This window comes from Ochotona curzoniae, unplaced genomic scaffold (genome assembly GCF_017591425.1).
Source record: "Ochotona curzoniae isolate NIBS_2020 unplaced genomic scaffold, NIBS_Ocur_1.0 contig_3819, whole genome shotgun sequence".
NCBI classification, from domain to species: domain Eukaryota; kingdom Metazoa; phylum Chordata; class Mammalia; order Lagomorpha; family Ochotonidae; genus Ochotona; species Ochotona curzoniae.
Genome location: NW_024466004.1, coordinates 46,884,530 through 46,911,424, shown reverse-complemented (window position 1 = coordinate 46,911,424; position 26,895 = coordinate 46,884,530). Strand labels below are relative to the sequence as shown.

At 38.4% G+C, this 26,895-nt stretch overlaps 1 protein-coding gene across 1 annotated transcript in view; it reads left to right on the top strand.

Annotated features, from left to right (window-relative positions):
• The window catches only part of MMS22L (MMS22 like, DNA repair protein), a 112,282-nt gene that overhangs the window by 62,099 nt on the left and 23,288 nt on the right, over nt 1-26,895 (top strand). Inside the window, exons 15-18 of the mRNA XM_040983801.1 lie at nt 14,168-14,361; nt 19,597-19,747; nt 22,147-22,298; nt 23,186-23,328. Coding sequence (XP_040839735.1) covers nt 14,168-14,361; nt 19,597-19,747; nt 22,147-22,298; nt 23,186-23,328 — 640 coding nt within the window. The remainder of the gene's footprint in view (nt 1-14,167; nt 14,362-19,596; nt 19,748-22,146; nt 22,299-23,185; nt 23,329-26,895) is intronic.

The following is a 26,895-nucleotide window of genomic DNA, read 5'->3' as shown; positions in this document are numbered from 1 at the left end:
TAAAGAACTGCATTTAAGGTGGTAAGTAGCTTCTCTGGAAAAAAATGTGAAATTAAGTAACTGAGATAACCATAATTTAAATTTAATAGATATATTTACAGTTAAATACAGTTCCAAACAAATTTATAAAAGTGTTTTACATTGAATTGCCAGAGTATTTTCTATACAGAATTCAGATTAAGTATTCTAAATTAATACATTTGGTGTATAAAAGTTAGAGCTGGATTGTTGGGGGCAGTAGAGGCACCAAATGGAAAAAATAAAATAAGGAAGAAGAGGACTGGGGAAAAGAAATTAAAAAGAACCTTTAGCTATACTTAAAAATTGTTTATAAAATGGCAGAAGGCAAAAGAAAAGGAGCGATATTTCTGCATATTTAGATATATCAAATCTTACATGTAACTTAAAAGAGTTTATAAACTCTTAAAAGTTTATTTATGTACCTCAGTTTCAGCCTTATATTATGGTGGTATCTAAGCTGTTGTTTCTATTGAACTTTCTAAATCCTTACTAAAACATTTTTTATTCTTTTGCTTGACTTGGTTTTGAAATTCAAAATATTTGTCCTTGTTGGAGCTGATGAGGAAATTTTTTGATCCATTAACACAACTGGATAGGTCAATAGTGCCTCAGGTAATTTATTGCATTTCCGGAATGTGAGAGAAATATTGAAGATGCAAAATGCTTAAGAGGCTTTAGAAAAGTTATTTAGCCAGGAACACTACTTTTCCCAATGCATTAGCTTTTGTAATTATACGTTGGTACAATCTGTTGACATAGAATTGGATTTGATTTAAATTGAGAAGGAACGAGGCTGGGCATTTTCAATATTTATATACCTAGTCCATTAAGGTAAATTATGGTGCAAATTTTACTATGACAAGAACCCTTGGATTGATGCAGTTAAGAATTATTCAACATTACTATTAGACCCTTTCTTTTTGGGAATTTATTGCTACCAATTAGGACAAACACAAGTGAAATTCAATGGTAGGTTACTTTTTGTGGTGTACTGCAGCACAAAAGTTTGTTACCTTTAGTCTTGAAACAACTCTTGAATTTTTTTAAGACAAAGTAGATTTTCCCACATAGCATATGGCAACCAGACAAATTTGTGATATGTGGTTGAATGATTACAGGTATCTTTAGAGGATAATGCTGTGTACTGCTGTATTTAGGGGAAACTGCCAGGAGGGTGAGAGCTAAGCTGTTTTTTGAAGGGTGGTTTTACTAACTAAATTTAAAACAGAACTCTCCAAAGGTTTATAAACATACCACCTTATACCTAGAGAAAATTAGAATAACAGAGAAAGAGCTGCCAGTTATTAATGGAAAGTGAAAACAGCAAGAAATTAATAAAATCTATTAAGAGTAAGTATAATACACATAAAGTATCTTTGTTTAATACGTTGTGAATGTTCTGTGCTGAGTTGTTAGAAAACTAAAGTAGCTTTTTAACCCATTTGAATTGGTCAGATGATGACTGTTCTTTCTCTTGTTCTCTTTCATTTTAAAGGATTCCTAAGTCAAGCTATTTTTCTACTCATATTTTCTGATGGTTATAATGTTAAATAAATCATTCAAACCTTAATTTTAGTCTTTGTCTTCAGCCATTTCCCTGAAGGCATCTTGGGGTGCTATAAAACTTAAATCTGAACATCTAGTGTAAATATTATGTGTTTTTTTTCAGGTCTATTACTTTATGATCATAGATTGAAATGTCCCCCAAAACAGAATGAATGGCAGAAACAATTACTACAAAAACAAACATTCTACTTAGGAGAGTACAGTAGAACCCCATTTTGCTGTATGTTATATCAGTAATACTGATTCCTACGGATCAGGCTTATTCGTGTTAGTCTGCCATGCTCATTCTGATTTACTGAGAGACAAGCTTAGTTTTCAAATGTTAATTCTGTATAGAATATGTAAGTAATTCCTATAAGCTCTACATAAACTTAAGAATGAACCAAAGAGGGAGAGATACATTGGGCATATGAATTGGACTTTTTCTTGGATGGTTCTCTGTACCCTTAAGAATTGTTCACTTAGGTCTTTTTGATGCAATATGGTCTTCAATTACTTGATCTTCAACATTGTAGTTACACTTTTCCTTCAATTTTTCTTAAGTTTTATTTATTTATTTTATTGGAAAGTCAGATATACAGAGAGGAGGAGAGACAGAGAGGAAGATCTTCCGTCTGATGGTTCACTCCCCAAGTGGCCGCAAGGGCCGGTGCTATACCGATCTGAAACCAGGAACCTGGAGCCTTCTCCTGTTCTTCTATGCAGGTGCAGGGTCCCACTGCTTTGGGCCATCCTTCACTGCTTTCCCAGGCCACAAACTGGGAGCTGGGTGGGAAGTGGGCTGCCGGGATTGGACCTGGAGCCCATATGGGATCCTAGCACATTCAAGGTGAGGACTTTGGCTGCTAGGCCACTGCACTGGGCCCCTTCATTCTTTCCATTGATCTTTTTTCTTTTGGCAATAACCAAAATTGTGATTATACTTATACACCGTACAATTATCACTATGCTTTACTTATATTATTTTGCTTTTTTTTTGTTATTATTTTCCAGTTAGCTAGTACAACTTCCATAAAGTTTTTATTAAAGTTCCCTGATTCAGCACTTACCTGTGCGTTCTGTGAAAATAGGACCACATTTGGCAGCATCCAACAGACTGCCTCATGTAGCAGTAAGTAGCAGACGTAGACATGTTCCTTATACTGAATTGAACTACTGGGCAGAATGATTCCTGAATGGGATCTATGTCCAGATTCTCAAGATACTTTTTGATATTGTTCCTTAAGTTTTCTGTTTCCAGAAATACTAAATACTAAAATACTCTGTAATTGCTAACTCCCCTTCCTAACTTCAGTTTCTATTCCTTTAAACCTTAGAGTTAGATAAATTTACTCTCACACAACACAAAATAATTGATGTTGGCTTGCTTTCTGCTTTTTAAGAAAGCTTTATTTATTATTTGAAAAGCAAAGAGGCAGACACTAAATTGTTTCCGCAAATGACTCCAACAACCAGGACTGAGGCAGGGTGAAGCCAGGTACCTAGAACTCAGAGCCTGAGTACGTGGCCCATCATTTGCAGATGCAAGACTCAAGGCCAGGCCCTCCCTTATGGAATAAGAGTGTTTAAGAAATGTCTTAAGTGTTGTAACAAATGCCCACCTCTCTTTTTGATTCTTAAAATAATTCAAATAGCTATATTTGCTTCTGCCAAGATGTCTACAGGACCCTCCTATTTGTTCTTTCTTGTCTCTCATTAGTTCTTACTCAGACCCAACTGTCTGTCATTTTCAGATTAATCTTTCCCAAAGTACTATTTTTATTATCAATCTACTCTTCAAAATCCTTGAGTGGTTCCTTATAGTAAGATCTCCCTAATCACTTTATTGTGTCTTTAGCATTGGACAAAATGACTGAGATTGTGAGGAAAATATGTGACTTAACAAATAGGCCTCCGTTTCTAGTCCTAAATTTAAATTTATTCCTTTCTAATGATACTATAAAAGCTCTGTAGGCTGGCACAGTGGCTCAGTGGGCTAATCTTCTACCTGCAAGTGTTAATACCCCATATTGGCAGCAGTTTGTATCCTGGCTGCTCCACTTCGATTCCAGCTGTATGCTTTTGGTCTGGGAAAGCACCAGAGGATGGCTCAAACCATTGGGGCCTTACATGTGTATGGGAGACCTGGAATGTGATCCTAGGTCCTAGTTTTTGATCTGCTTAGTTCTGATCATTGTTGTCATTTGGGGAGTGACCCAGCTGATAGAAGATCTTTCTGTCTGTCCTTCTCAAAACCAAACCAAACCAAACCAAACCAAACAAAAAAAGACATTACTGTTAGAGTCATACTAAATCCTTCATCCTTCAAACACTTTGCCCTTTTGTGTATTTCTTTCATGTTATAAAATGCATTTTTGCCTTTGTGATTTCTCATGTCCTATGACTTTATCTAAGGTTTACACCATGACATTTGATCTGGAACCCAGTCACTTCCTCAGCTCATCTGCTCTTTTTTTCTGTTGTATGATGAGCTCGAGCTGCATTGACCTCACAGATTTTGTACATTGGCCTCACAGTTTTTGTTCCTGAAACTGCCTAGCCCCAGTACCTTTGCACTGCTATTGCTGCTTTTCTCTGGAATACACTTTGTTTGTGTATCCAAATATTTTCGTTCCCTTACATATTTGCAGCTATGCAAAAATGTCATTTTTTCCTGGTCTTCCTAGCTAAAAATGTTAATCCCACCATTTATTATTTCTGTGCTTAGATTTCTTATTATTCATAGAGCTTACTTCATGCTGAGGTGTTCTATATCTACTTGCTTATTGACCAGTTTCTTGTTGCAATATGAAATCTGAAAGACAAGTATTTTTATCTGTTTTGTTTCCTTTGTGTCTACTTGCTACAATTCATACAATATATGTTTGAGTTAGAGAGGAAGTGAATGAATATTTATATATAAATTTGTATTATTACTTTCTTCCTGTTCATCTAACCAGTTTTTAGCAGTTCTTTCCCTCAGTGATCCCTTTTTGAAAGGAAGAGTTGTTTTACACTTTATAGCTACAGAGTAGAGAGGGGATTTTCAACCCCGTTCCATTACAGAATTATGTTTTTTAGTATGGTCCCAGGGCTCCTAACATTGTCATCTCTGTTTGTGTGGGAAGAATTAAATAGGGCATATTCAGTAAATAAAACAAACATTATCTTTTCATCAGAGAATCAAAGATTATATATTGAGAAAAATGTGCTAATCCTATTCTAAGAGGGACTTTATTAGTGATTTTACTTCTATAGGTATCTTTATTACTCCTGATGTATAAATGAGAAAACTCAGAAAGGTGACTACTGATAATATGACTTGTGGGCTGCCAATACCTGCCTGATGGAAAAATGAAGTCTCATATCCCTCCAAGACCTACTGAGTAATAACTTCAAAACAAGGAGTATGCTCAAGTCTCACTGTTGAAAATTCAGAAAGATCTTTAGCAAGCCCAGAATATCGGTATTTTTGGAAATTTTGGAACTCCTGAGAAGATTCTAATTTTAATATATAATAAAATCTGATGAAATGTCACCAAAGAACGAAAGTTGAGAACTATAATCAACATGAATGAAAGTATAATGCTGTTTTCTAATTAACATGGCTTTTTATTAGTGTATTTTTGTACTAGTAGCAGCTATTGCTTTGGGGATTAGGCAGGTGAACTTAACTTTTTAAGTGTTTCATCAAAATTAGTTCATAAAACCTTAAAGATCCGTTAGTATTTAGGATTTATTTTATAGTCTTTAAGATTTATTTATTTTTATCTGAAAAGTAGTGGCAGAAACAGCCAGAGCTGAGCCAGTCTGAGCCAGGAGCTTGGAGGTTTATCTGGATCTCCCATTAGGGTACAGGATCTCAACACTTTGAGCCATCCTCTGCTGCTTTTTCAGGAAGCTGGATGGAAAGTTGAGCAACTGGGTCTAAAACCACATGGGATGCGAATGCCTGCAAGCACAGGGTTAATCCACAGAGCCAAGGCTTTGGCCAATATAGGCATTCTTTTTTTTCTTTTTAAAAGATTTATTTATTTTTATTGGAAAGGCAGATATACAAAGAGGAGGAGAGACAGAGAGGAACATCTTCCGTCCAATGATTCACTCCCCAAGTGAGTGCAACGGCTGGCTCTGTGCTGATGCGAAGCCAGGATCCAGGAACCTCTTCCGAGTCTCCCACGCAGGTGCAGGATTCCAAACCTTTGGGCCGTCCTCAACTGCTTTCCCAGACCACAGGCAGGGAACTGAATGGGAAGAAGAGCTGCTGGGATTAAAAGCATCGCCCATATGGGATCCCGGGGCATTTAAGGCGAGAACTTTAGCCACTAGGCTACACTGCCGGGCCCCAGTTTAGGCATTCTTGATTTGATAAATTCATCACTGAATTCTTGATTTGTTCTATTTTCCCACTCTTGCAGAGTACTGAATTGTGGATGTAGAAAGTATTTTCTTCTACAAATGTTAGTTTTGATAATTTTTACATATTTTATTAGGGTGCGAAGGGTCAAGAGCTAGAGGAAAGTGGGTGAGCCCATTGTTTCCACCTTCTCTTCTTTGCTTCCAGTATCTGGGGGAAGGGGAGAGACAAGGGGAGAAACCACACCTGGCCTCCCAACCATCCCAGGGTCCCCAATGTGGGACATGCTCCAGGGGTACTGCTCAAATGGTTTTGATAGTTCAACAGTTCTGTGTTGTTGCTGATCTTGCCACTCCAGTCATGATAAAATCTCTCCAGACACCACTGGCTGACATAGTCCACCTTAGAAACTCTGCTTTCCCAGGTAGTCTCTGCCAACACTTGGCTGGGGTAGTTGATTGACTTTTTTTTTCTGTCCTCCATCCTCTGTTAGGATACCAGGTGTCCTCTGTAGAAAAAATTTTAAATATGCACATGGGTGATCTCTTTGGGATTCCTATAGAATACCCTAGAGTCCCCAGAAGTATTCAAATTTAATTTGTGGGTCTCTTTGTGCCACTTGGGATTGACTATTAGACTACCTTATAATCACCTTTATTAAGTACTTAGTATATGAATGAATATAACAATGTAACAGTTGATGCCTGTATTGTTTTGGGGGTGGAAAAAGGTGTTTGAGACAGCTGTAGCAAAACAATTGTTAAGTTGGAGTGGTAAAGCTAGCATGACTTCTTGGGATCAGATCCCAGCTCTGCTAATTACTAACATGACTCAGGCATATTATCATTTTAAGAGAGTTCTCTGGCTCATATTACTGTTCCTCCATTTATTGAATGCATACTATGTAATACTTGTGATAGATGAGGAAATGGCTATTCAACAGTGCTTGACAGGATAGAATTTATGCTCTGATATGTCTGCAAAGCCCTTGTCTTTGTAATGGGCTGTCCTGCCTGTAAGAGAATGGCTATTAGGATGTAGAAGTAGTGACAGTGTGACTATAAAGTGCCTATTGTCTTGCCTCACAGTTTCATCTTTTTATTTTTTTATTTTAAAGATTTATTTATTATTATATTTTTATTTTAAAGATTTATTTATTTTTATCGGAAAGTCAGATATACAGAGAGGAGGAGAGACAGCGAGGAAGATCTTCCATCTGATGATTCACTCCCCAAGTGAGCCCAACGGCCAATGCTATGCCAATCCGAAGCCAGATATCAGGAACTTCTTCCGGGCATGCCAGATCTGAAGCCAGATATCAGGAACTTCTTCCGGGCATCCCACACGGGTGCAGGGTCCCAACGCTTTGGGTTGTCCTCAACTGCTTTCCCAGGCCACAAGCAGGGAGCTGGATGGGAAGTGGAGCTGCCGGGATTAGAACTGGCACCCATATGGGATCCTGGGGCGTATTCAAGGCGAGGACTTTAGCCACTAGGCCACGCTGCCAGGCCCACCTCACAGTTTTAAATGTGTTTTAAATGTTTTAGGATTTCCTTCCCATCTAGATGAAAAACTGAATGTGAAATTTTTCAGGGTGCCAACCTAGAATTTGGATAATTCTCCTTTTAGCTTAAGGAGCCCCTCCCCCACATGGTGCATAAATAGGACTGTAAGAATCACTGTTGGCTCTGCCTTTTCAATCCATTTCAGTCCTGAAATCAAAACAGTCCGCAAACTCCTTTCTTTAATCTAACATACTTTCTTTCTCTCTAGCACTCATTTCCTCCACCATGTGGGTTCAAACACACCAGTGTCAACAGGCATCCATTATTCAAGCCTAGGTTGTTAATTTGTCAACCTGGTTTCTGCTATATTGCTGCTTGTTGACAGTTTCTACATGCGTAAGCTTGGAAGTCGGGACTGAAGCTACCATCCTGTTACACATGGGCTTTGCAGAAGTCTTTACACGTAGAGGTTTTGAGTTTTTTGTTATGTTTTGCTTTATATTTATCCAAGGTACAATTAATTGGATTGATCAATTTTAGAGTAACTCTGGCTTTGAAGCATTTTTTTTTTAGTGTCATTTATTATGTTATATTTCATTGGGATAGTGAGGCAGATTATAGCCCATAAAGGTGTACAAGTATGACAGTAGAATTCAGCGTGTCTTAAGTTTTTTGTGTGTTTGTGTACATGTAACTGCAATTAAAAATTGTTGTACAGTACATCCTGACTCCCACTAAAGTTTACATTAGTTCAGTAAGATAGTTGCAGTAATCACTCACTGTAATTTAGAGTTTCATTTACTTTTTAATTAATGTAAATTTTTAAAAGTTGACTCTTTTGGAGTAGAGCTAAAACAAGGAAATTAATTTTTGCTGATCATCTCTTGCTTTTCTGTTAGCTCTTGATCACATAGTATGCCTTTTGTGTTACAGCAAGATCCTTCAGTAAACAACTTTTCCTTTATATGTTGGAAATATTCAATATGTAATTATTCATTTTATTTGAAACACAGGAAAACTGAGTGATATAAAGATTTTCCATCCTCTTATTCATTCCCCCAAATGCTCACAATAATTGCTACTGAACCAGGTCAAAAACAGTCCTCTCATGTGGGTAAGTAGTCGGGACCCAAGTTCCCGAGCTGTCACCTACTGCTTCCCAAGGTACACATTGTAGGAAGCTGGAATTGGAAGTAGAGTCAAGACTCAAATGCGGACATTCCAATATACGATGCAAGAGTCTCAAGTTGCATCTTAACCCTCCTCTCTGTATATCCGCCTTTCCAGTAAAAATAAATAAATCTTTAATTTAAAAAAAAGTTACATCTTGTGTTAAGATCTTGCACAGAAATCACGTTTTACTGTGTATGCAACAAACGGTTTTTTCTTTTCAATTTTTTTTTTACTATTTACCGCTTCCATCATTTTCTTCCATATTATCATGGTAGTATAGTTTTTCAGCAGCAGTTACAAGCTTAGCATTCTGCTGTGTAATTGCATCATGGCAGTGTAGTTATAGACAAAGGTAAAAAGTCTGATATCGCATTGTCAAGGTATCCTCAATTGTTTCACTGGGAGTCTTTCCATTCGGGAGTGGAGATGCATAGTGCAGCGTATCTTCACTTCCTGGTATACTAGTCTCCATTATACGTTTCATCCATGGGAATCCATGTATGTACTTGTTCACTCACATAACTTACTCATTTTTACATGAATGTTACCTAATATCAGAAAAAACATGATATTTTTCCTTTTGAGATTGGCTTATGACAAATATACTTCCCTATTGTTTTGTTTATTAAATAAGGTAGGTAATGTTTTATAGAACAGTCATGGCATCTAGAGCTATATTTTAGTTGTTATTGCATATCGCAAGTGTTTTGTGTTTTATTCTTTTACATTGTGTCTTCTAGTGATGGGATGTCTTTCAATGTTTACAGTTCTCTAAGTATGTTCTTGACACATAGGCAGGAATCTCATCTAATCTTAAGAATTTACTTTTTGCTATTTTTTGTGTAGTTGCTTTTTTATTTCCTTCTGGTTCACAGAACTTGTGACTGCAGGAGTATTTCTAGGTACTAGGCTATAATGCAGAAGATCGATTTTTGTCTCAGATTCCATTGTAGGAAATCCTTGGCACTCTGATTCCTTCCTATTTAGTGAAATTATTGCAAAGTCTTTAACAACATTAAACAACATTGGTGACTCATGTCATAAACTATTTTGCTTTTTTCTAAAGATTTATTTATTTATTTATTTTTCAATTTTTTTTTTAATTTTGACAATCCTTACATATTTAATTGGGGTAAAAAAGGTTCAAGGCCTAAAGCGGGATATAGAGGAAGAAGCCCCACCCAGTTTCCCACCCAACCTAAGTCCCGGATGTGGGGCATACTCTGAGATACTCGATCAAGTGGTTCCAGTAGTTCACCATTCATGGGTCGCTGCCAGTCTCGCCACTCCAAGCACGATGTGGTCATTGAAGAGTCCATTGATTGACACAGTCCCTTCTAGAATCTCCATTTGCCCAGTATTTTGCTGCCAACAGATAGCTGAGGTTGTTGCTTGACTTGTTCTGTCTTTTCTTGGTTAGGACTCTGAGTTCAGTGTCTCGACTGGGGAGATCCTCAAAGAAATTTTGAGGTATTCCCAGTCCAGTCCTAGTAAGCATAGGGCCCGGCACAGTCCATTGCCCCATCAGCTGGTGGTTGCAGTTGCTGGGTCGGTTCTGTCTCCACCCGTGTCCTCTTGCAGTCCGGCCTGGTTCCGCCCTGGACACACTTGGCCCTCGCACGTACCAGTAGGAGTTGCAGCCCAGTCAGGGCGGCCCACAGTAACCCCAACCAGGCCCACCCCCTACCCTGGCTTGCCAATATGTATGGCATACTAGTCCAGTCTGTCCCAAATACCCTTCTGTTCATATACTTGCCAACAGGTGTTGCAACCTACTTCCATCCAACCATATCATCCAACCGTCCCTAACGGATATTGTTGGGTGTCTGTCTAGCCACCCCAGCCCCTGTCCTAGTTCCCATGCCCTCCTGTGGAAGGTGATGACCCACAAGGGAGGAACCCACTATTTCCCTCCCAGGTCGCTCCCATTCCAGTTGTGCCCTCTCCAGTTGGCCCTGTGGTTCAACTCAACGTGTCTAACCCTTTGTACCAGCTTCCGCCACCTGATGCTACAACTAAGCCCCAACAACCCTCACCAACTCTGAGTGTAGCTTGCACCAGTGGGAATAGTCAGCCCAGCCTGGTTTTCACCCAATCTGGTCCACATGCGCAGGTGCTGTGTCCCTGCCTGGTCTGGTCTACCCCCTACCCAGCTCATGCTCCTCAGTGTAAGTTGCTGTTCAGCTAGGGAACCACCCCTTATTCCCCTGTCAGCTCTGCCTCCTCCTTTCCTGGTTCTCACGTGTGCTGGTTGGGTGCTGCGGCTGCATCCGGCTCAGGCTACCTCGCCTTGGCATTCCAAATTGTGTGTTGCTTTTGTCACGACCGGACCTGGTTCGACCCACACTCTGTTCTGGCGTTCGGATTTACCAGTGGATGACATGAACAGATTTAGCCTGGTCTGCCCCCGACCCATGCCAAATGCATGCCAGTGGGACACTTTCGATGACCTCTTGGCTGTTACCTTCCATGTTCCTTGCGCTGACCTGCAGGGTCTGTGTCCTACCAGAGGAGTTGCCCAGGTTCCTCCATCGGAACGCCTCCAAGTGCCAGATCTCGTGCATACTAGTGGGTCCATGTGCCAGTTCACCTCCTGTCCTAGCAGGAACAGTGGCCTTTCCTAACTGGCCATCATCCCATTCTGGTTCTTGCTGTAGAGTGTTTCAGCCCAGCCACGGTCATCCACACCCCCATATAGCTCGTATTGGCTCAGTTGAGGTTGGGACCTAGCCTAGTCCGTCCCACATCTACCCTGGTACTCCAAAGCACCAGACGGTGTTACGGTCTGGCCTGGCCCAGTACGTCTTTTTCCAGTCAACACTTGTGCCAAGGGAGACAACTGTATCCAGACCCTGCCACAGCCCCATCCACCTGTCACGACCCCTTCCTTAGACACCGTGGCTCAACTCTGTGCTTAATGTGGACCAGTTGGAGCCAAAACCAAGCTGGGCATGTCCTGCGCTGAACCCTGTGTTCCAATCATGTTTGTGGACTAAGGTTTGCTTAGTCCGAACATTCAGGTCTCATTCCCACACTTACATTAAGGTTTCGTGTCCCGGTTCCTGGGAATCACCAGAAATTAGTGTCTAACCTACGCTAACGCTGATCTTACTTATGGGTGTCCCAAAGCAGCTATTTCATATCATCAAAACCCTAGAGCTCGCTGCTGGGCGGCCAGCAGGCAGAGCCTGGCACCACTTGGTGCACTGGCTGCCCAAGGCCAGGGTCTCTGTCCCCGCCTTCCTTGCAGCGGGGACTGTGGCCGAGACCCCGGCGGGTTCCATCCGGCAGAGGCGCCCCTGACAAGTGCCACCTTGATGGGGGGTTAAGCCTGCCCCGTGTCCTGAGACTGGACCCACCCTACCTGTCCTGCCACCAGCTTTTGGCTGGCGGGGAAAGGGGAGAGCTAGGAATTTATCCCCCGCGGGTACTTACCCACGAGGAGGCTTTAGGTGCTCCCGGGCCAGGAGAAGGCCAGGGTCTCTGTTCCCGCCTTGCGGCGGGGACTGTGGCCAAGACCCCGGCAGGGTTCCGTCCGGCCAAGATTTATTTTTTTATTTGAAAGGAGATATGCCGAGAGGAGGAGAGACAGAGAGGAAGATCTTCCATGCGATGGTTCACTCCCCAAGCGGCCACAACGGCTGGAACTGAGCCAATCCGAAGCCAGTAGCCAGGAAAGTCTTTCTGGGTCTCCCACTTGGGTGCAGGGTCCCAAGGCTTTGGGCTATCCTTGACTGCTTTCCCAGAGCACAAACAGGGAGCTGGATAGGAAGCAGAGCTGCCAGAATTAGAATTAGCATGCATATGGGATCCTGGCATGTGCAAGATGAGGACTTTAACCACTATGCTATTGCGCTGGGCTCAAATTGTTTATTTTTAATTAGAAGAATTTCTAGTACATAAAAATGATCAGGAATATTCATTCCTAAAGAATCGGTTTTACTTAATGAGTAAAACCACTTATTTAAAAATGGTGTACAAAATCCAGCATATGTATCTATACTATGTCATTATCAATTGAAATGAGTGCACTTTGAAAAATGTGTAAGAACAATGGAAATGACAATATTACTTTCCTTGGATTTTCATGTGTAGAAGTGTATTCATGAACTTTGCTATTTTGATGTAGACAGTTCACTTAGTTGCCAAATAGATTATATTTTTCTTATGTATCTTACTCTAAGCTCAAGGACTTGAATTGTTTTCTAGCCGCTTATAGTATGAATCAAGTAGACTTTTACACAGAGGAGACATGGCATATATTTGATTAATATTTAGAAGAATGGCTTCTGTAAGATTATTTCTCTAGGTGTTCATATACCTTTTCATTGGCTTCAAGCTTTGTTAGTGCTCTATGATTGTTTTGGATTTCCATTGGAAAGATATAAGACCCTAATATACTTAATTAATATTGAGAATTTTCTTGTGTGTAGTTGCATTAAATATTCCAAGATATAATTTTGCAACTTGTTGAATCATTTTGTGAAACTGCCTAGGAACATGTGTTAATTGTGTATTTTGTGATATTACTTTTTGTAATGTGTACTTTCATTGGATAAAGTGTTTAAAACATGTCAGAAGAATTATATTAGAGAACTAACATAATACTTATTTCCTTAAAAAAAAAAACTAGTTATTTTTCCTTGTGGAAAATTGCTTCTGTATTAAAATAAGTCATTTACTGCATTTTCATTTTTAATTATTTTATAATTGCAGGGCAAAGGTGAAAATGATATCTATGCATTTATATCTATTGTAGTTGATATACAGTAATATGCACAAGCAGAAATAGCAACATAGTTTTATCTTATGATTAATTGCTGGGGTGCATTGCACTAATGCCTTTTATTCCAGAAAACCAAGAAAACCTCCTCTTATTTTGGTAGTCTTAATCCTGAAGAAAGTTTCTACTAGGTAGGTCTAGAGATAGATACCTGAATTTTCAATTGAATTGCATAGGAGAGAGAAGTTATGACAATTAAGATTTCAGATAAAACTCTGAGTTATTTTATGAATGACAAAGTATAATTTTTTTCTTATTACTGTCCACTTTGTCAATTTCTTATGGACTTTGTTATATACAAAGTTTTTGTGTGCTAACGCAAGATCTTGTGTCTTTTCTGTACCTGAAAACGTTGTGATTTAAACTGTTGTGCATAGCTGAGAGATACTTACCTTTCTCTTGGTACATTCATGTCCAGAAATCCTTAAGAGAAACTGGTTTACAATTTTTTTTCATGTCTGGATTGTAAGTAAAATCACTTGTCATATATGACTTACAAAATGCAAACCTTCACTGTGAAGCTGCCTCATTTGGATCTGACATATTAAAAAGCATATAATTAATGGTTGACATTAGTAATTAACATTAACTTTATGGTGCTTAATATGCCATCATTCATCCATCAAATAACCAGAAATACATTATGTCTTGGCATAAAGATTTTAATTACATAAAATGGCCCTTCGGTTTTCATATAGTATAAATGAAAAAAGTCCAAATACATTTGAAAAAGAATTCTGTAAGCATTTGCTAAATACTAGCTATATTTTCATTTCTTTTTAGGAATATACATCAGCAGTTGTGTCAGGAACTTCAAAGAGAAAATACGGACTTAGTTGTGCAGTCTTCATTATTGGCTAAAGAGCGCCATCTTGCTGCAGTTGCCAGTGCACTATGGAAACACTTCTTTTCGTTTTTGAAGAGCCAGAGGATGACAGAAATAGTACCTCTCTCGCAACTTGCAGATGCAGCTGCAGGTCAGTGGCAAGTTAATTCCCTACTGCCATTGTTTTTAGAAAGTTCCTTTCAGTTTTTTTTTCTCATATTTGCTTGATAATAAGCTCTTGCTTATTACAGTATTTTAAGGATTTGTACATCGAGAAAGGTGGATCAAAATGTACAAATTGATTATTTGCTAAAGACATAAGATAATTTTCAATGTTAAGCATATTGAATATACATGAACTTTTTCTGTGTGCACAGTATTTGGGAAAAAAACTAATTACATGTAATTTAAGTAGCTTATTTTACATTCTATGAACTGCTATCTAATTATAACATAAGCGAAATTTGTATAAAACATAAAAGAATATTGAGTAAATATCTCCAAAAAGATGAAATCAGAATGGTATTGAACATATGTAGTGCTATTGTTATAACATCTAAGAAAATGTATGTATCTTTTAACTTTTACTTAATTAATTTGATTATTGTACTAAGAATGTGCCTGTAGGCTTTAGAGAACTGGGAATGACATGAAATTGTAAGTAAGAATTTGAATATGCATATATGCAGTTTTCTAAGAAGTGATTGTTGTCTTTCTCAAAGGGATTTTGTTCCAAAATTAATGGAGGGGTACTGAAATAGGTAGATCATTGGAGTGACTATATTTATTCACAATAAATTTATTTAAAGATGTTAATATATCCGTATATGATACTTTAAAAACTAATATCTACACCATTTACCTTGCTCTGGCTGAAGAAAGCTGATTTACAAACACACAACCACATAAAAATATATATAGATTTGTAGAGATCTTTAATCCTGTTATTGTTTGATAATTCAGACTTTACAATGACAGGTTGAAGAATTGTGACTGGGCATTGGTTTACAACTACTGTAATGTCTGTGAAACTGATTGAGATCTAATCAGTTTAAGCACAGCAGTCATTAATAGATAATGTGAGTTATCATTTTTTAATCATATATATTTAAAAATATATTTTTATTGGAAAGTCAGTTGTACACAAAGGAAGAGAGACGGAGAGGAAGATCTTCCTTCTGATGATTCACTCCCCAAGTGACTCAGTGGCTGGAGCTGAGACAATCCAAAGCTAGGAGCCAGGAGCTTCTTCTGGGTCTCCCACACGGGTGCAGGATCCCAAGTCTTTGGACTGGCCTTCACTGCTTTCCCAGGCCACAGCAGGGAGCTGGATGTGAAGATGGGCTGCTAGGGTTAGAACTGGAACCCATATGGGATCCTGGCACTTTCAAGGTGAGGATTTTAGTCGCTAGGCTACGGCGCTGGGCCCAGAGTTCTCATTCTTAAATTGACCTTCCAAACTGCCATTCAAGAAAAAATAATATTAGTTTAATCAGTGCTGTCTTATGAAGTAAATGATATATGAATTCATACATGTATGTGTTTGGGGTTTGATCTGAAGTGAAGTTTTTTTGGTTTTTAAGATCTGTTTTTTATTTGAAAGGTGTATCCATAGAGATCAAGATCAGACAGAGATAGAGAGATCTTTTCTCTGCTAATTCACTCGCTAAGTGTCCACAACAGCCAGACCTGAGCTGATTTGAAGCCAGGAACCAGGAGGTTCTGGTTTTCCAATGGGAGTACAGGGTCCCAAGACTTCAGGTCCTCCTCTAGTGCTTTCCCAGGCCATGAGTAGGGAGCTGGAAGGGAAGTGGAGCAGCTGGGACACGAATCGATGCCTGTTTGGGACCCCAGCAGTTGCAGGGCGAGGATTTAGCCACTAGGTCACTGTGCCAGGCCCTGAACTAAAGGTTTGATGTTTTAGACAGAAGTGATTTCCTCCGTTGGAACCTTGTACCCCATAAATATGTACAATTTTTGTATGATTGTTAAGTAGTTCTAAGTAATTGTTTAAATCACTGAATATCCACCTTCGTAGGCATTGGGAATATGCTAAAGGAGAAAACGGCACAAGAAAACCTGTTCTTGTGGAGGTTGTCGTCTAGTTGGAGACACTAATCAATCACCACATCCTTGGAATGTCTAATGTGTTTGATAGTGATGAATGTTGCAAAGAAACATGAAAAATGCAAGTTGTAATTTTAGATAGAAGCCCTGAATAAATAACATTTGAGCATTTACCTGAGTGAAGTGAGATGCCGTACTTACAGAATTGAAAGCCAAAAGCATCTGTCGTGGGCCCAGCGTGGTAGCCTAGTGGCTAAAGTCCTCACCTTGCATGTGCCAGGGATCCCATATGAGTTCTGGTTCATATCCCAGCTAGTTGATGCTCCCTTCTTGTGCCATGGGAAAGCATCAGAGGACAGCCCAAAGCCTGAGAACCCTGCACCCGTGTGGGAGACATGGAAGAAGCTCCTGACTTTGAATTGGCTCAGTTCTGGCCATTGCGACCAACTGGGGACTGAACCAGCAAATAGAAGATCTTTCTGTAAATCTGACTTTGCAATAAAAATAGATAAATCTTAAAAAAAAAAAAAAAGCAAAGCATCTGTCATGTGTTTGTGGGACCACGGGAAAGCAATGAAAAAGGTCCTATCAGGTAGGGGAGGGGTAAGAAGGTCAGATATACATTGTTTGTGAAATAACGGAGAACTAGTTTGTGTTCTGCCTTATTATTTATATAACAGTTTTGTTTTTGCTCTGAAATTGGAAGCTACTGCAGATATTTAAATAGGGATATGGTACCTCTGGTTGGTAAGTTTCTCTGTCTTACATGGAGCCTAGTTAAGAGACTGTTGAGGGGTCTTGGGAAGAGGTCAGATTTCTGATTTGAAGGCTGAGCTGACAGAACTTGATGGTAACCAGAACAGATGCAGACAGCCACTTATAGAGAGAGTTACAGCAGAAGCAGATATTTTGGGGGCAGATTTTAGTTTTAAGATGTCCGTTGATACCCAAGTAGACATGTTAATTATGCACTTGGATAATGAGCCTACACCTCCTCCTTGTGCAAAGGTATAGACCACAGATTTAAGTGTGAGAACTACTTTTTTATTGAAGATTGATTTTATTTGAAAGATAAAGCTACAGAGAGGGAGAGACAAAAGTTTTCTATCCGTTGATTCATTCTCCAAAAGGCTGCAGCAGCCATAGCTTAACAAGACCAAGGCCAGAGCTTCATCCTGGTCTCTCATTAGCGAACAGGGACTCGTGTCCTTAAGCCATCGTTCCCTGCTTTTTCAGGCGTATTAGCAGGGAGCAGGTTCATAAGTGGAGCAGCCAGGACTCAGAACTGGCCTCCATATGGGATGTTTTATCACACAATGCTGATGGCATAAATCTTTTAATGTCACTGTTTAAGAAAGCTAATAACCGGAATTGTAACTGATGTAGGAGGAGTAATCACAGAGGACAATTTTGGTTTTTTGTTTTGTATGGGAAATGTATCTTTAATAATACTGGCAGTAATATTTCAGAGTAATATACATACATATGTATGTGTATATGTATAATAGTGTAAGAAAATAGTTTTCATTTTGTGTCTAGAGAAGATGTGCTCAAATCATCCATAATAACAGAAGAGAGAAGGTAGAGTAAATAGGCCGAGATGGAAGCAGATAGGTAAATGTGGTATGAATTTATAATTATTGTCTTCCACTGTTTCTCATTTCTGTGGGAAGTAGTAAGGCAGGCCATTAGTGCAAAGTGAGGACAGAGAGAAGGAGTTGGCACTGATGAAGAGGAAAGAGGATATGCAGTAGTCCTTAGGAGAATGACTGACTCGACTTGGGAAATATAGGAACGCCAGTTACTTCTGCTGGCCAGCTTGAGGTTTGTAGTTAATAAATTAAAGTCAGTCAGTGATGGTATACAAGAATTATTTATGTTGGAACAGATATTGTTAAATATAGGGAGAAGAACAAGAGTTGGAAATAACTATGAATTTTTTCTAGTTAAGTAGTAGGAATCAGTAGAGGAACAAAAAGATGGGACAGGATGTAGAATGTTGAGGTTAGGTTGCCACTTGGGACATCCCTTGTGGGAGTACCTGGATCCAAGTAACACCTCTGTTCCTAATTCCAGCTTCCACCTAGCCCGGGGAGACAGTAGATGATCGGTGGCTTAGGTGTCTGGGTCCAGGCACTCGGGGGAAACTTGGATCAAGTTCTGGGCTACCAGCTTCAAACTAGGATCATCAGCTACGACAGGACTTTCAGAGGTGAATCAGCAGCTGAAAAATCATTAGTTCTAAATATAGTAGATTCTGAAGGAAATTTACTATTATCAATTATAGAAGACCACTGTTTAATAAAACAATATTTGGCGCCTATTTTAAGAGTGAACCATATACCTGAGGCAGATGACAAGCAAATTTCTTAATTGGAGAAGAGTAGATGCTGGAAATATTATTCAAAAATTTATCATCCGGGACTACATATTTACACTAGTAGCTTAAGATGCCAATTGAAACCACACTTTCCCATATTACAGTATCAAGTTCAATGTCAGGCTCTGACTCTAGGCTCCAGCTTCCTGCTATGCAGGCACTAGAATGTAAAATAACGTGGTTCTTGCCACACACGTGAGAAGTGATACAACAGATAATAACTTGAAGCTGTCTCAACTATCTTTTCCCTTCCCTCTGACTCCCACTCTCAAGTAGGAAAATTGAAACAAATATTTTCAAAATATTGGTTTTTTCGGGCCCGGCACAATAGTGTAGTGGTTAAAGTCCTCATCTTGCACTTGCTGGGATCCCATATGGACACTGGTTCTAATCCCGGCAGCCCGGTTTCCCATCCAGCTCCCTGCTTCTGGCCTGGGAAAGCAGTCAAGGACAGCCCAAAGCCTTGGAACCCTGCACCCATGTGGGAAACCCAAAAGAGCTCCTGGCTGCTGGCTTCGGATAGGCTCAGCTCTATCCGTTGTGTCCACTTGGGGAGTGAACCATTGGATGGAAGATCTTGCCCTCAATCTCTCCTCCTCTCTTTATATCCACCTTTCCAATAAAAACAAATCTTTAAAAAACATATTTGTCTTTTCAATGACCAACTTAGCAGATACCCTGTTATTGAAATTTGCAGTCAAGGAAGTTGTCACGATTCTTAATGATAATGGGGAGATAGTCTTTGAGATTGTTAGTGATTTAGATGGTGCTGCTTAAGGAATTTCTTTGACAGCATGAAGCTAGATTCGTTTTAGCTTTCTGTTTGCTCTGTACTTGCAAATGGGACATTTTACTATTTGATACTCTTATTTAATGTAATTTTTGGGAAGAGACAGTTTAGAAAATTCCTCATCTTATGTTTTTCTTATTTTAATCTAGATTTTACTTTACTAGCAATGGACATGCCAAGCACAGCTCCATCAGATCTTCAGCCTCAGCCAGTTGTATCAATAATTCAACTTTTTGGTTGGGATGATATCATCTGCCCCCAAGTTGTAGCAAGATATTTAAGTCATTTACTACAAAACAGGTACGAGTTTTTGTTCTTTTGTTTTGTTTTTGGTTGGTTGGTTGGTTTTTTTAGACATGCACGTAAGCCTATGTTAATTCAGCATGTATTTGGCACATATACCATAATAGACTGTCTCTTTGGCAGGGTTTTTCTTTTTTCCTATCAGATTCATATCATTTTTTCAGTAGTAATATCAGGAAAATTAGACTGTGCTTTCTGATTGGCTTTTACTTAAATACATTGCTGGTTGAGCCCTTTAAAAATGTTATTATAGAATTATCTTATTATCATCTTGAACTATTATTTTTACACTCTTAATTGTGAAAGAAATTATGCAGTTACTATTGCCAAATATGTGAGACACTCATAAATAATTGTAGTTTTATATTTAATGATGTTTCCTAATTACAGCTTAATTTTTAAATATTTGGCTGTCAACTTCTGAAGGTCAAAAATAAAATACTACACCAGAATGTGATTTACTTTTCTTTCTTCTTTTTTGTTTTTGTTTTTTAAAGATTTATTTATTTTTATTGCAAAGTCAGATATACAAGAGGAGGAGAGACAAAAAGGAAAATCCTCTATCTGATGATTCATGCCCCAAGCAGCTGCAACGGCTGGAGCTGAGCCAGTCCGAAGCCAGAGGCCTGGAACTTCTTCCGGGTCTCCCAATAATTGCAGGGTCCCAAGGCTTTGGGTCTTCCTCCACTGCTTTCCCAGGCCACAAGCAGGGAGCTGGACGGGAAGAGGGGCTACTGGGATTAGAACTGGTGCCCATATGTTATCCCAGCATGTGCACAGTAAGGACTTTAACCACTAGGCCATGGTGCCGGGCCCATGATTTCCTTTTCTGTAAGTGTCTAGCTACATCAAAGAAGATATCTTAGGAACCTTAATTAAAAAAATATGCAATAAATAAAATTATAATACAAATGAAATACAGTGAAATTTTGACTGAAAATTTGACTAAAAACCTCAAGTTAAGGTAAAATTAAATATATAGGTCTAAGTGGCAATGTATTTCTTAGCCAAGCTGCCAGTCAGTGAAAATGTAGAGAAATGTAGAGAAGTGAAGTGCAGTTGGTGCAGTGATTTCCTTTTTCCCAAGAAGGTCCATTAAGCAGAGTCACTGCGTGCCGATTTTCTCACTGGTCTTTCTGTCCCTTTCAGTTGTATTACTTTTAGAATCCCTGCTAACAAGACCTACATGGGTTGTAGTGTTTAATTAACTGTGTATTGGCAAATGTAAATCAATATAGTACAGACTGAGTAGATTGATCACCAGAAATTAATAAAAAATATTACAATTACAATATGGTTAATTAGAGTGTTCTAGTTCGTAGACCTCCGAATTCTAAAGAAAGTAAAATGTCATTGAATGTGAGAACCTCACTGGTCAGAGTATGCTCCACCCTGGGGAACCTGGGATGCTGCCATTCCCCTTCTCCAGGTACTGAAGCAGTTGGGAAGCTGGGTGTGTCTTCTTCCTGTATCTCCCCTCTCCCCCCAGGTACAGAAAGAAAAAAAAATTGTCTCATCTGCATTCCTTTAATCGTTGACCCTTCCCACCCTAATCAACTATGAAAATAACATTTAAAAACAATAAAAAAAAGCAAGCTGCTGGAAACTCTATCTCTGGACTAGGAAATGGATTATTCCCTTTAGTGTACAGAGATCCTTGCAAAAGTCTGAGAAAAAACGAAGGCAGAGCCAGTATGTGCTGTTCTGCATTGCTTGTTCTCTCTTGACAATTTTGCAAAAAGAAGATTTAGAAAAATGAAACTTTTCTGTTTATTTAAGTCAAGGCCTTTCTACTCCTACTTGCAAATAGAATAGAGACTGAATTTATCCAGGCCTTTTACTTTGTTCCAAGTTTTGTTTAATTTTTTTCTTTTCTGAAAGACTTGAAATTTTGTGTGAATAATTTGTAATCACTGCCTCTATACAGGGGATCAAAAGGAGGGGCAGGAATTGTCAGGAAAATCACACAGAAATGTATTTTACCTTTAAGTTTTTTTCTTCCCTCTGTGGTTATGACTTGCATGTCTAAGGGCCACCAGTTTTTACTCAAAATTTCCTTCATTATTATCTTACCTCACTGGTTTTATTCCCCTTTCTTTTCCCATTTCACCCTTATTCTTCCTTCCCCTCTTTTTGGCATAATCCTACAGGTTTACCATCACTGGGAAGAGAGGTAATACCTTTAGAACATTACAGTTGAAACCAGAAATACAACTGTTGCATCTGTAGTATTTATTTTCAGCAGTACACATCTACATTACTGTTCTCATCTGAAAAATAAGTGAGACCAGGAATGGGAAGAGGGTTAGGAAGTTACCGTTTCTAGTATCCAACTCAGGTAACATAATGCTGGTTTTAGTTTTTATTTTTTAATATCCATCCACTTGTTTTTACAGCACATTATGTGAAGCACTTTCTCATTCAAGCCATGTTTCTTTTCAAGCCTTGACTATAAGATCATGGATCCGCTGTGTTTTACAAATGTATATAAAAAATCTTTCTGGATCTGATGATTTGTTTGTGGACATAAATCCTGAGCAAGCACTAGGTAAGAAGTACAGGGTTACTGTGGCAGGTGAGGGAGGCAAATGTTGGAATATGAAGTATCTATGAATAAGCATTTTACTCTCTAAATTATTTACAAATTAACAGAAAATACGTGAAATATATTTGTAATTAGGTATAAATGTAAACAAGAATCACTGTCCCGTTGCACCCTGTTCTTTCTTGATATTGTCTTTATTATTAGGCATGACAGATTTCTGCAGTAGAAAGATAAAATAACTTGCTTTCTTGGACGCCAAGAACAAAAAATATGTTCCTCAGATGAAAAGCTGTTTTGTTTTTTTACTGTGAAATACCTGATCACTAAAAACATGGAAATCTGATATAAATGACCAGATATCACATGTGAACATTCTATAAAGAAATACCCAACTATCAATAATTTTCTCCCCTTTTCTATTTTCTTTCCTTCTGCCTTACTGTTATTTTTGGAAATTCCTGAGCTTTTACATCACATATCCCATATAATCCTATTACCTGGAGGGCAGGACTTATTCTAAATTTCATGAAGTCTCTCCTTAAAAAATTTCTCCATTTTTACTTTGATATCTTACTGCATTGATTGGCTTTGCATGGGTAACTTTTCAGGCTGTTACATTCGTAAGTGAAAGAAACTTAAAGCTTTTAAATTTGTGAAGATTTTAAATTTTAAGAGAAGGCATATTATAAAGAACAAATACACATGCACACATAACAAGGGTATTTGCAGAAAGTTTTTGGATTATCCAACTTTTTCCTGCCCCTAAAATCAACTAATATTTTAAATCTGTTTTCCACAAACTTTTTGAATTGCTATTGTATAACACAGATAAAATTATACTGTGAAGCTTTATATGATAACCACAAATACTATATATTTTATTTTAACAGAGAAAGAATACTTGGAGCAGTTGGCTGAACTGACAAGGTTACTATTTAAGCTCTCAGAGGTAAAGAGTGTTTTCTCGAAGGCTCAAATTGAGCATTTACCTTCTCCTGAAGACCCTAAAAATGCACTTGCTCAATTCCTTGAGGTATTTTTAATTTATTTGTTTAGTCATTTAGAACAATAGCAGTTATTTTTCAGGAATACTTCAAGTGTTCTTTAAAGATTTTGTATAAAATATTTGAGTTGAAACATGTTACTGTCTACCTGCTATGATAGGAAGAAAAATATGAATCTGTAAGGAGAGTCACTCTCAGATTACATTCATTGAAACCTTTAAAAGTGAAGGCTATTACATAAAAGCTTTATTCCAGGGCTGACCAAAATTGGAGGAAAATTCTATTGCTGAAATTGCTGAATAGCAACTTTCTGCATTTACTTGAGCAGTAAATTTTCTTAGATAAGGTCCATAATTCAGCTTTTTGTTTATTATCTATTAACATAAGCATAAGTACAGCTACGTTTATGATTGTGTGATTAGGGCATTAAGAACCAGTCTGTTTGTTTTTGTTTTGTCTCCATAATAAATATTTCCTTTCAAAATTCTATTTTAAATTAACTTTACAGTAATGTATCTTATGTGATATTGTTTTACAAGCCTGAAGTCATTAATTTATTTAGATTTGTGCCTTTTTACAATGTTAATAGAAGTGTATTTATTTTTCAACAGATTGGTAGTAACTGCAGTGAAACTAGTAAAAAAAAACCTCGTGATAAATATTATTTCACTGGTTTTATAGTGATTAAAAAATAAAAATTTGTGAAACTATTAATTCATTGATTTTGGTTTTGTTATAGTATAATTGTGTTAATTCATGATATAAGCCCTAAAAAGTACTTAGGATTAGTAAGAAGACAGTCTACAAAAAATTCATTGAAATCCAGGCCTGGCGCAGTAGTGTAGTGGTTAAAGTCCTCACCTTGCATGCACTGGGATCCCATATGGTCTCCATTTCTAATCCCAGTGGTCCTTCTTCCCATCCAGCTCCCTGCTTGTGGCCTGGGAAAGCAGTGGAGGACGGCCCAAAGCCTTGGGACCCTGCACCCATTTGAGAGACCCGGAAGAACTGCAGGTTCCTAGCTTTGGATTGGCTCAGCTCCATCCGTTGTGCCTACTTGGGGAGTGAACCATCAGATGGAAGATCTTCCTCTCTGTCTCTCCTCCTCTCTGTATATCTGCCTTTTCAATAAAAATAAATCTTAAAAAAATATTCATTGAAATCCAAACTGTGCATGGATTTCATGTTTTTCCGCCAAAGCAAATGTTTATCTTCAAATTCCATTTTTCACAAATTAAAAAAATTTTTTTTTCCTTTATACCTATGTAATATATACATTAATGTTAAGCCCTTTTAAAATAATTATTTGATCTTAACCTAAACTAGTTAAATTCCTGTAGAGTGGTACAAACCAGTCTGGGTTAGAAAGAGTAGAAGTTAAGTGCTCCACTGATAGTTTACAAAGGATTGCTTAATTTAATCCACCAGTCTTAAATTTTAAGCCTCTTCTTTTGTCATTCAAAAATGATAGTTTTTGCTAAGTTCGGTCATTGTTCTAGGACTTCTTAGGGATTTGAAAAAGAGAGAACTTTTCTGCGTCTCCAAAAAAATAAGAAGAATGTTCAAAATAATAAAGATGCAGTATCAATGCTAGTGAAGTTATTAAGAGATCAATGATTAAATGAGTGGGATTTCTGGGTGGACATGCAAGTCACTGCAAGTTAAATGTTTCCTTAAGGAAAAATAGAAACACTATGATGCAGGATGCAGAAGTAAGCAAGGAGTTCAGTTTTATAATTCTTGGGATTGCCATGTGGAACATGCCCGAGATAATCTCAGATTCTGTGATTCACTAGAGAACACAAGATTCTTGCCATATAACTGTAAAAAAATTGTGACAGAGAAAGGGCGCAAAAATTGATTACTGAAGTGGGAAAGGACATGAGGTGAAGTTGTGGAAATCAGGTTCAGTGTGCACAGGTCTTATCTCTGAGAAGTTACTGCAAGGTGTTAGGACAGGATGTGTGAAATACAATCTATTTGGGAAATCCATTATCAACTCAGAGTCTGTGGTTTTAATTGGAAACTGGTCAGGTAACACCTCCTTAGCTTCACACTGTAGAATTCCAGATTTTAAGGCAGGAGGAGATCTTGAGAGTAGACCTCTATTGTCATAGGCAGTATCATTTGCATCAGAGAATGAATGAAACCTCACACATTCTATGTCTGCAAGTCCTAGCCAGGGACCATCCTTGGGAAAGCAGTCGAGGACAACCTAAAGCCTTGGGATCCTGCACCCACATGGGAGACCCAAAAGAAGCTTCTGACTCCTGGCTTCAGAACAGTTCAGCTCTGGCCACTGCGGCAACTTGAGGAGTGAACCAACAGATAGAAGATCTTTGTCTCTGTCTCGCCTTCTCTCTAAATCCAACTTCCCAATAAAAAATAAACCTTTTTGAAAAAAGAAATATATATGTAGATACATGTATTTTATTTGAAAGCCTGATTTTTGGAGAGAGAGACAGAAAGGTTTTCCATCTGCTGATTTACTATGCAAATGGCCATAACAGCCCAAGCTGAGATGATCTGAAGCCAGGAGCTTCTTCACTTCTCCCATGTGGGTTCAGGATCTCAAGGACTTGAGCCATCTTCTGCTGGTTTCCCGGGCCTTAAGCACGAATCTGGATGGGAACTGGAACTACCAGGAAACAAATTGCCATCCATATGGGATATCTGCTCCAAAGGGGGGGGAGATTTAGCAAGCTTTGCCACTGCACCAGCCCCACAACCAGATTTTTTTTTTTAATTTCATTTTATGACACAGTTTCATAGTCTCTGGGATTCCCCCAACCCCTCCAAAAAGCACCTCCTCCCGTATTAAATTCTTCCATGTTGTTGCAGTAAGTACAGTTCATATGCAGTCATGATTCCTTCATTGTGGGCATGGACCATGTAGAAAGTCCAGCATCTTATTGTCCAGATAAATTCAAGAGTTTCATTGGGAGACCACCTCTGGTCTGAAAGTAGAGCTGGCAGAATATCATCCCCTCCAACAAAAAGCCACAGTACAAGTTCAACAACAATTCACAACATCATGAAGTTAACTGACATGGTATTGAGTGACCAATGTTAGAAAATGCAAGTTCTTAACCACATCCTGTGACTATTTCATTGACATTTCAGTTTTAGTTTATACACAACCGGCTGCTGTAAATCTTAAAATAGTTGTAGGGTACTATTCAGCTGTCTTGTGTTCATTTTCATTTTTATATTTAACAGCTTATAGTATTCAAACGTGATTTCTACTGAACTTTGCAAATTTTAGGCTAGTCCAAACAGGTGTATAGTTCCAACATGCCAAATATTAACAATTGAGGAGCAGAACAGTTTTAGGAGGGGTGTGCAGAGAAATCTTCAATACCTTAGTGAGGAGTAACTAATCTTTGTGTCCTATCTAGTAAGGTATATGGGAGTCTAAGCTGACTTTTTCTTGTCTGTTCTAAGCTTTTCTTGTTGGTCTCTATCTATCTGATCTAATTTTCCCACAAGGATGACAGTTGGACCTACTATCATGTTCATTCTTTCCTCCAAAGAATATATGTAATTCTAACCATATTATATGCATGCCTTACTCTGGAGAGGTTAAACCTAAGTAT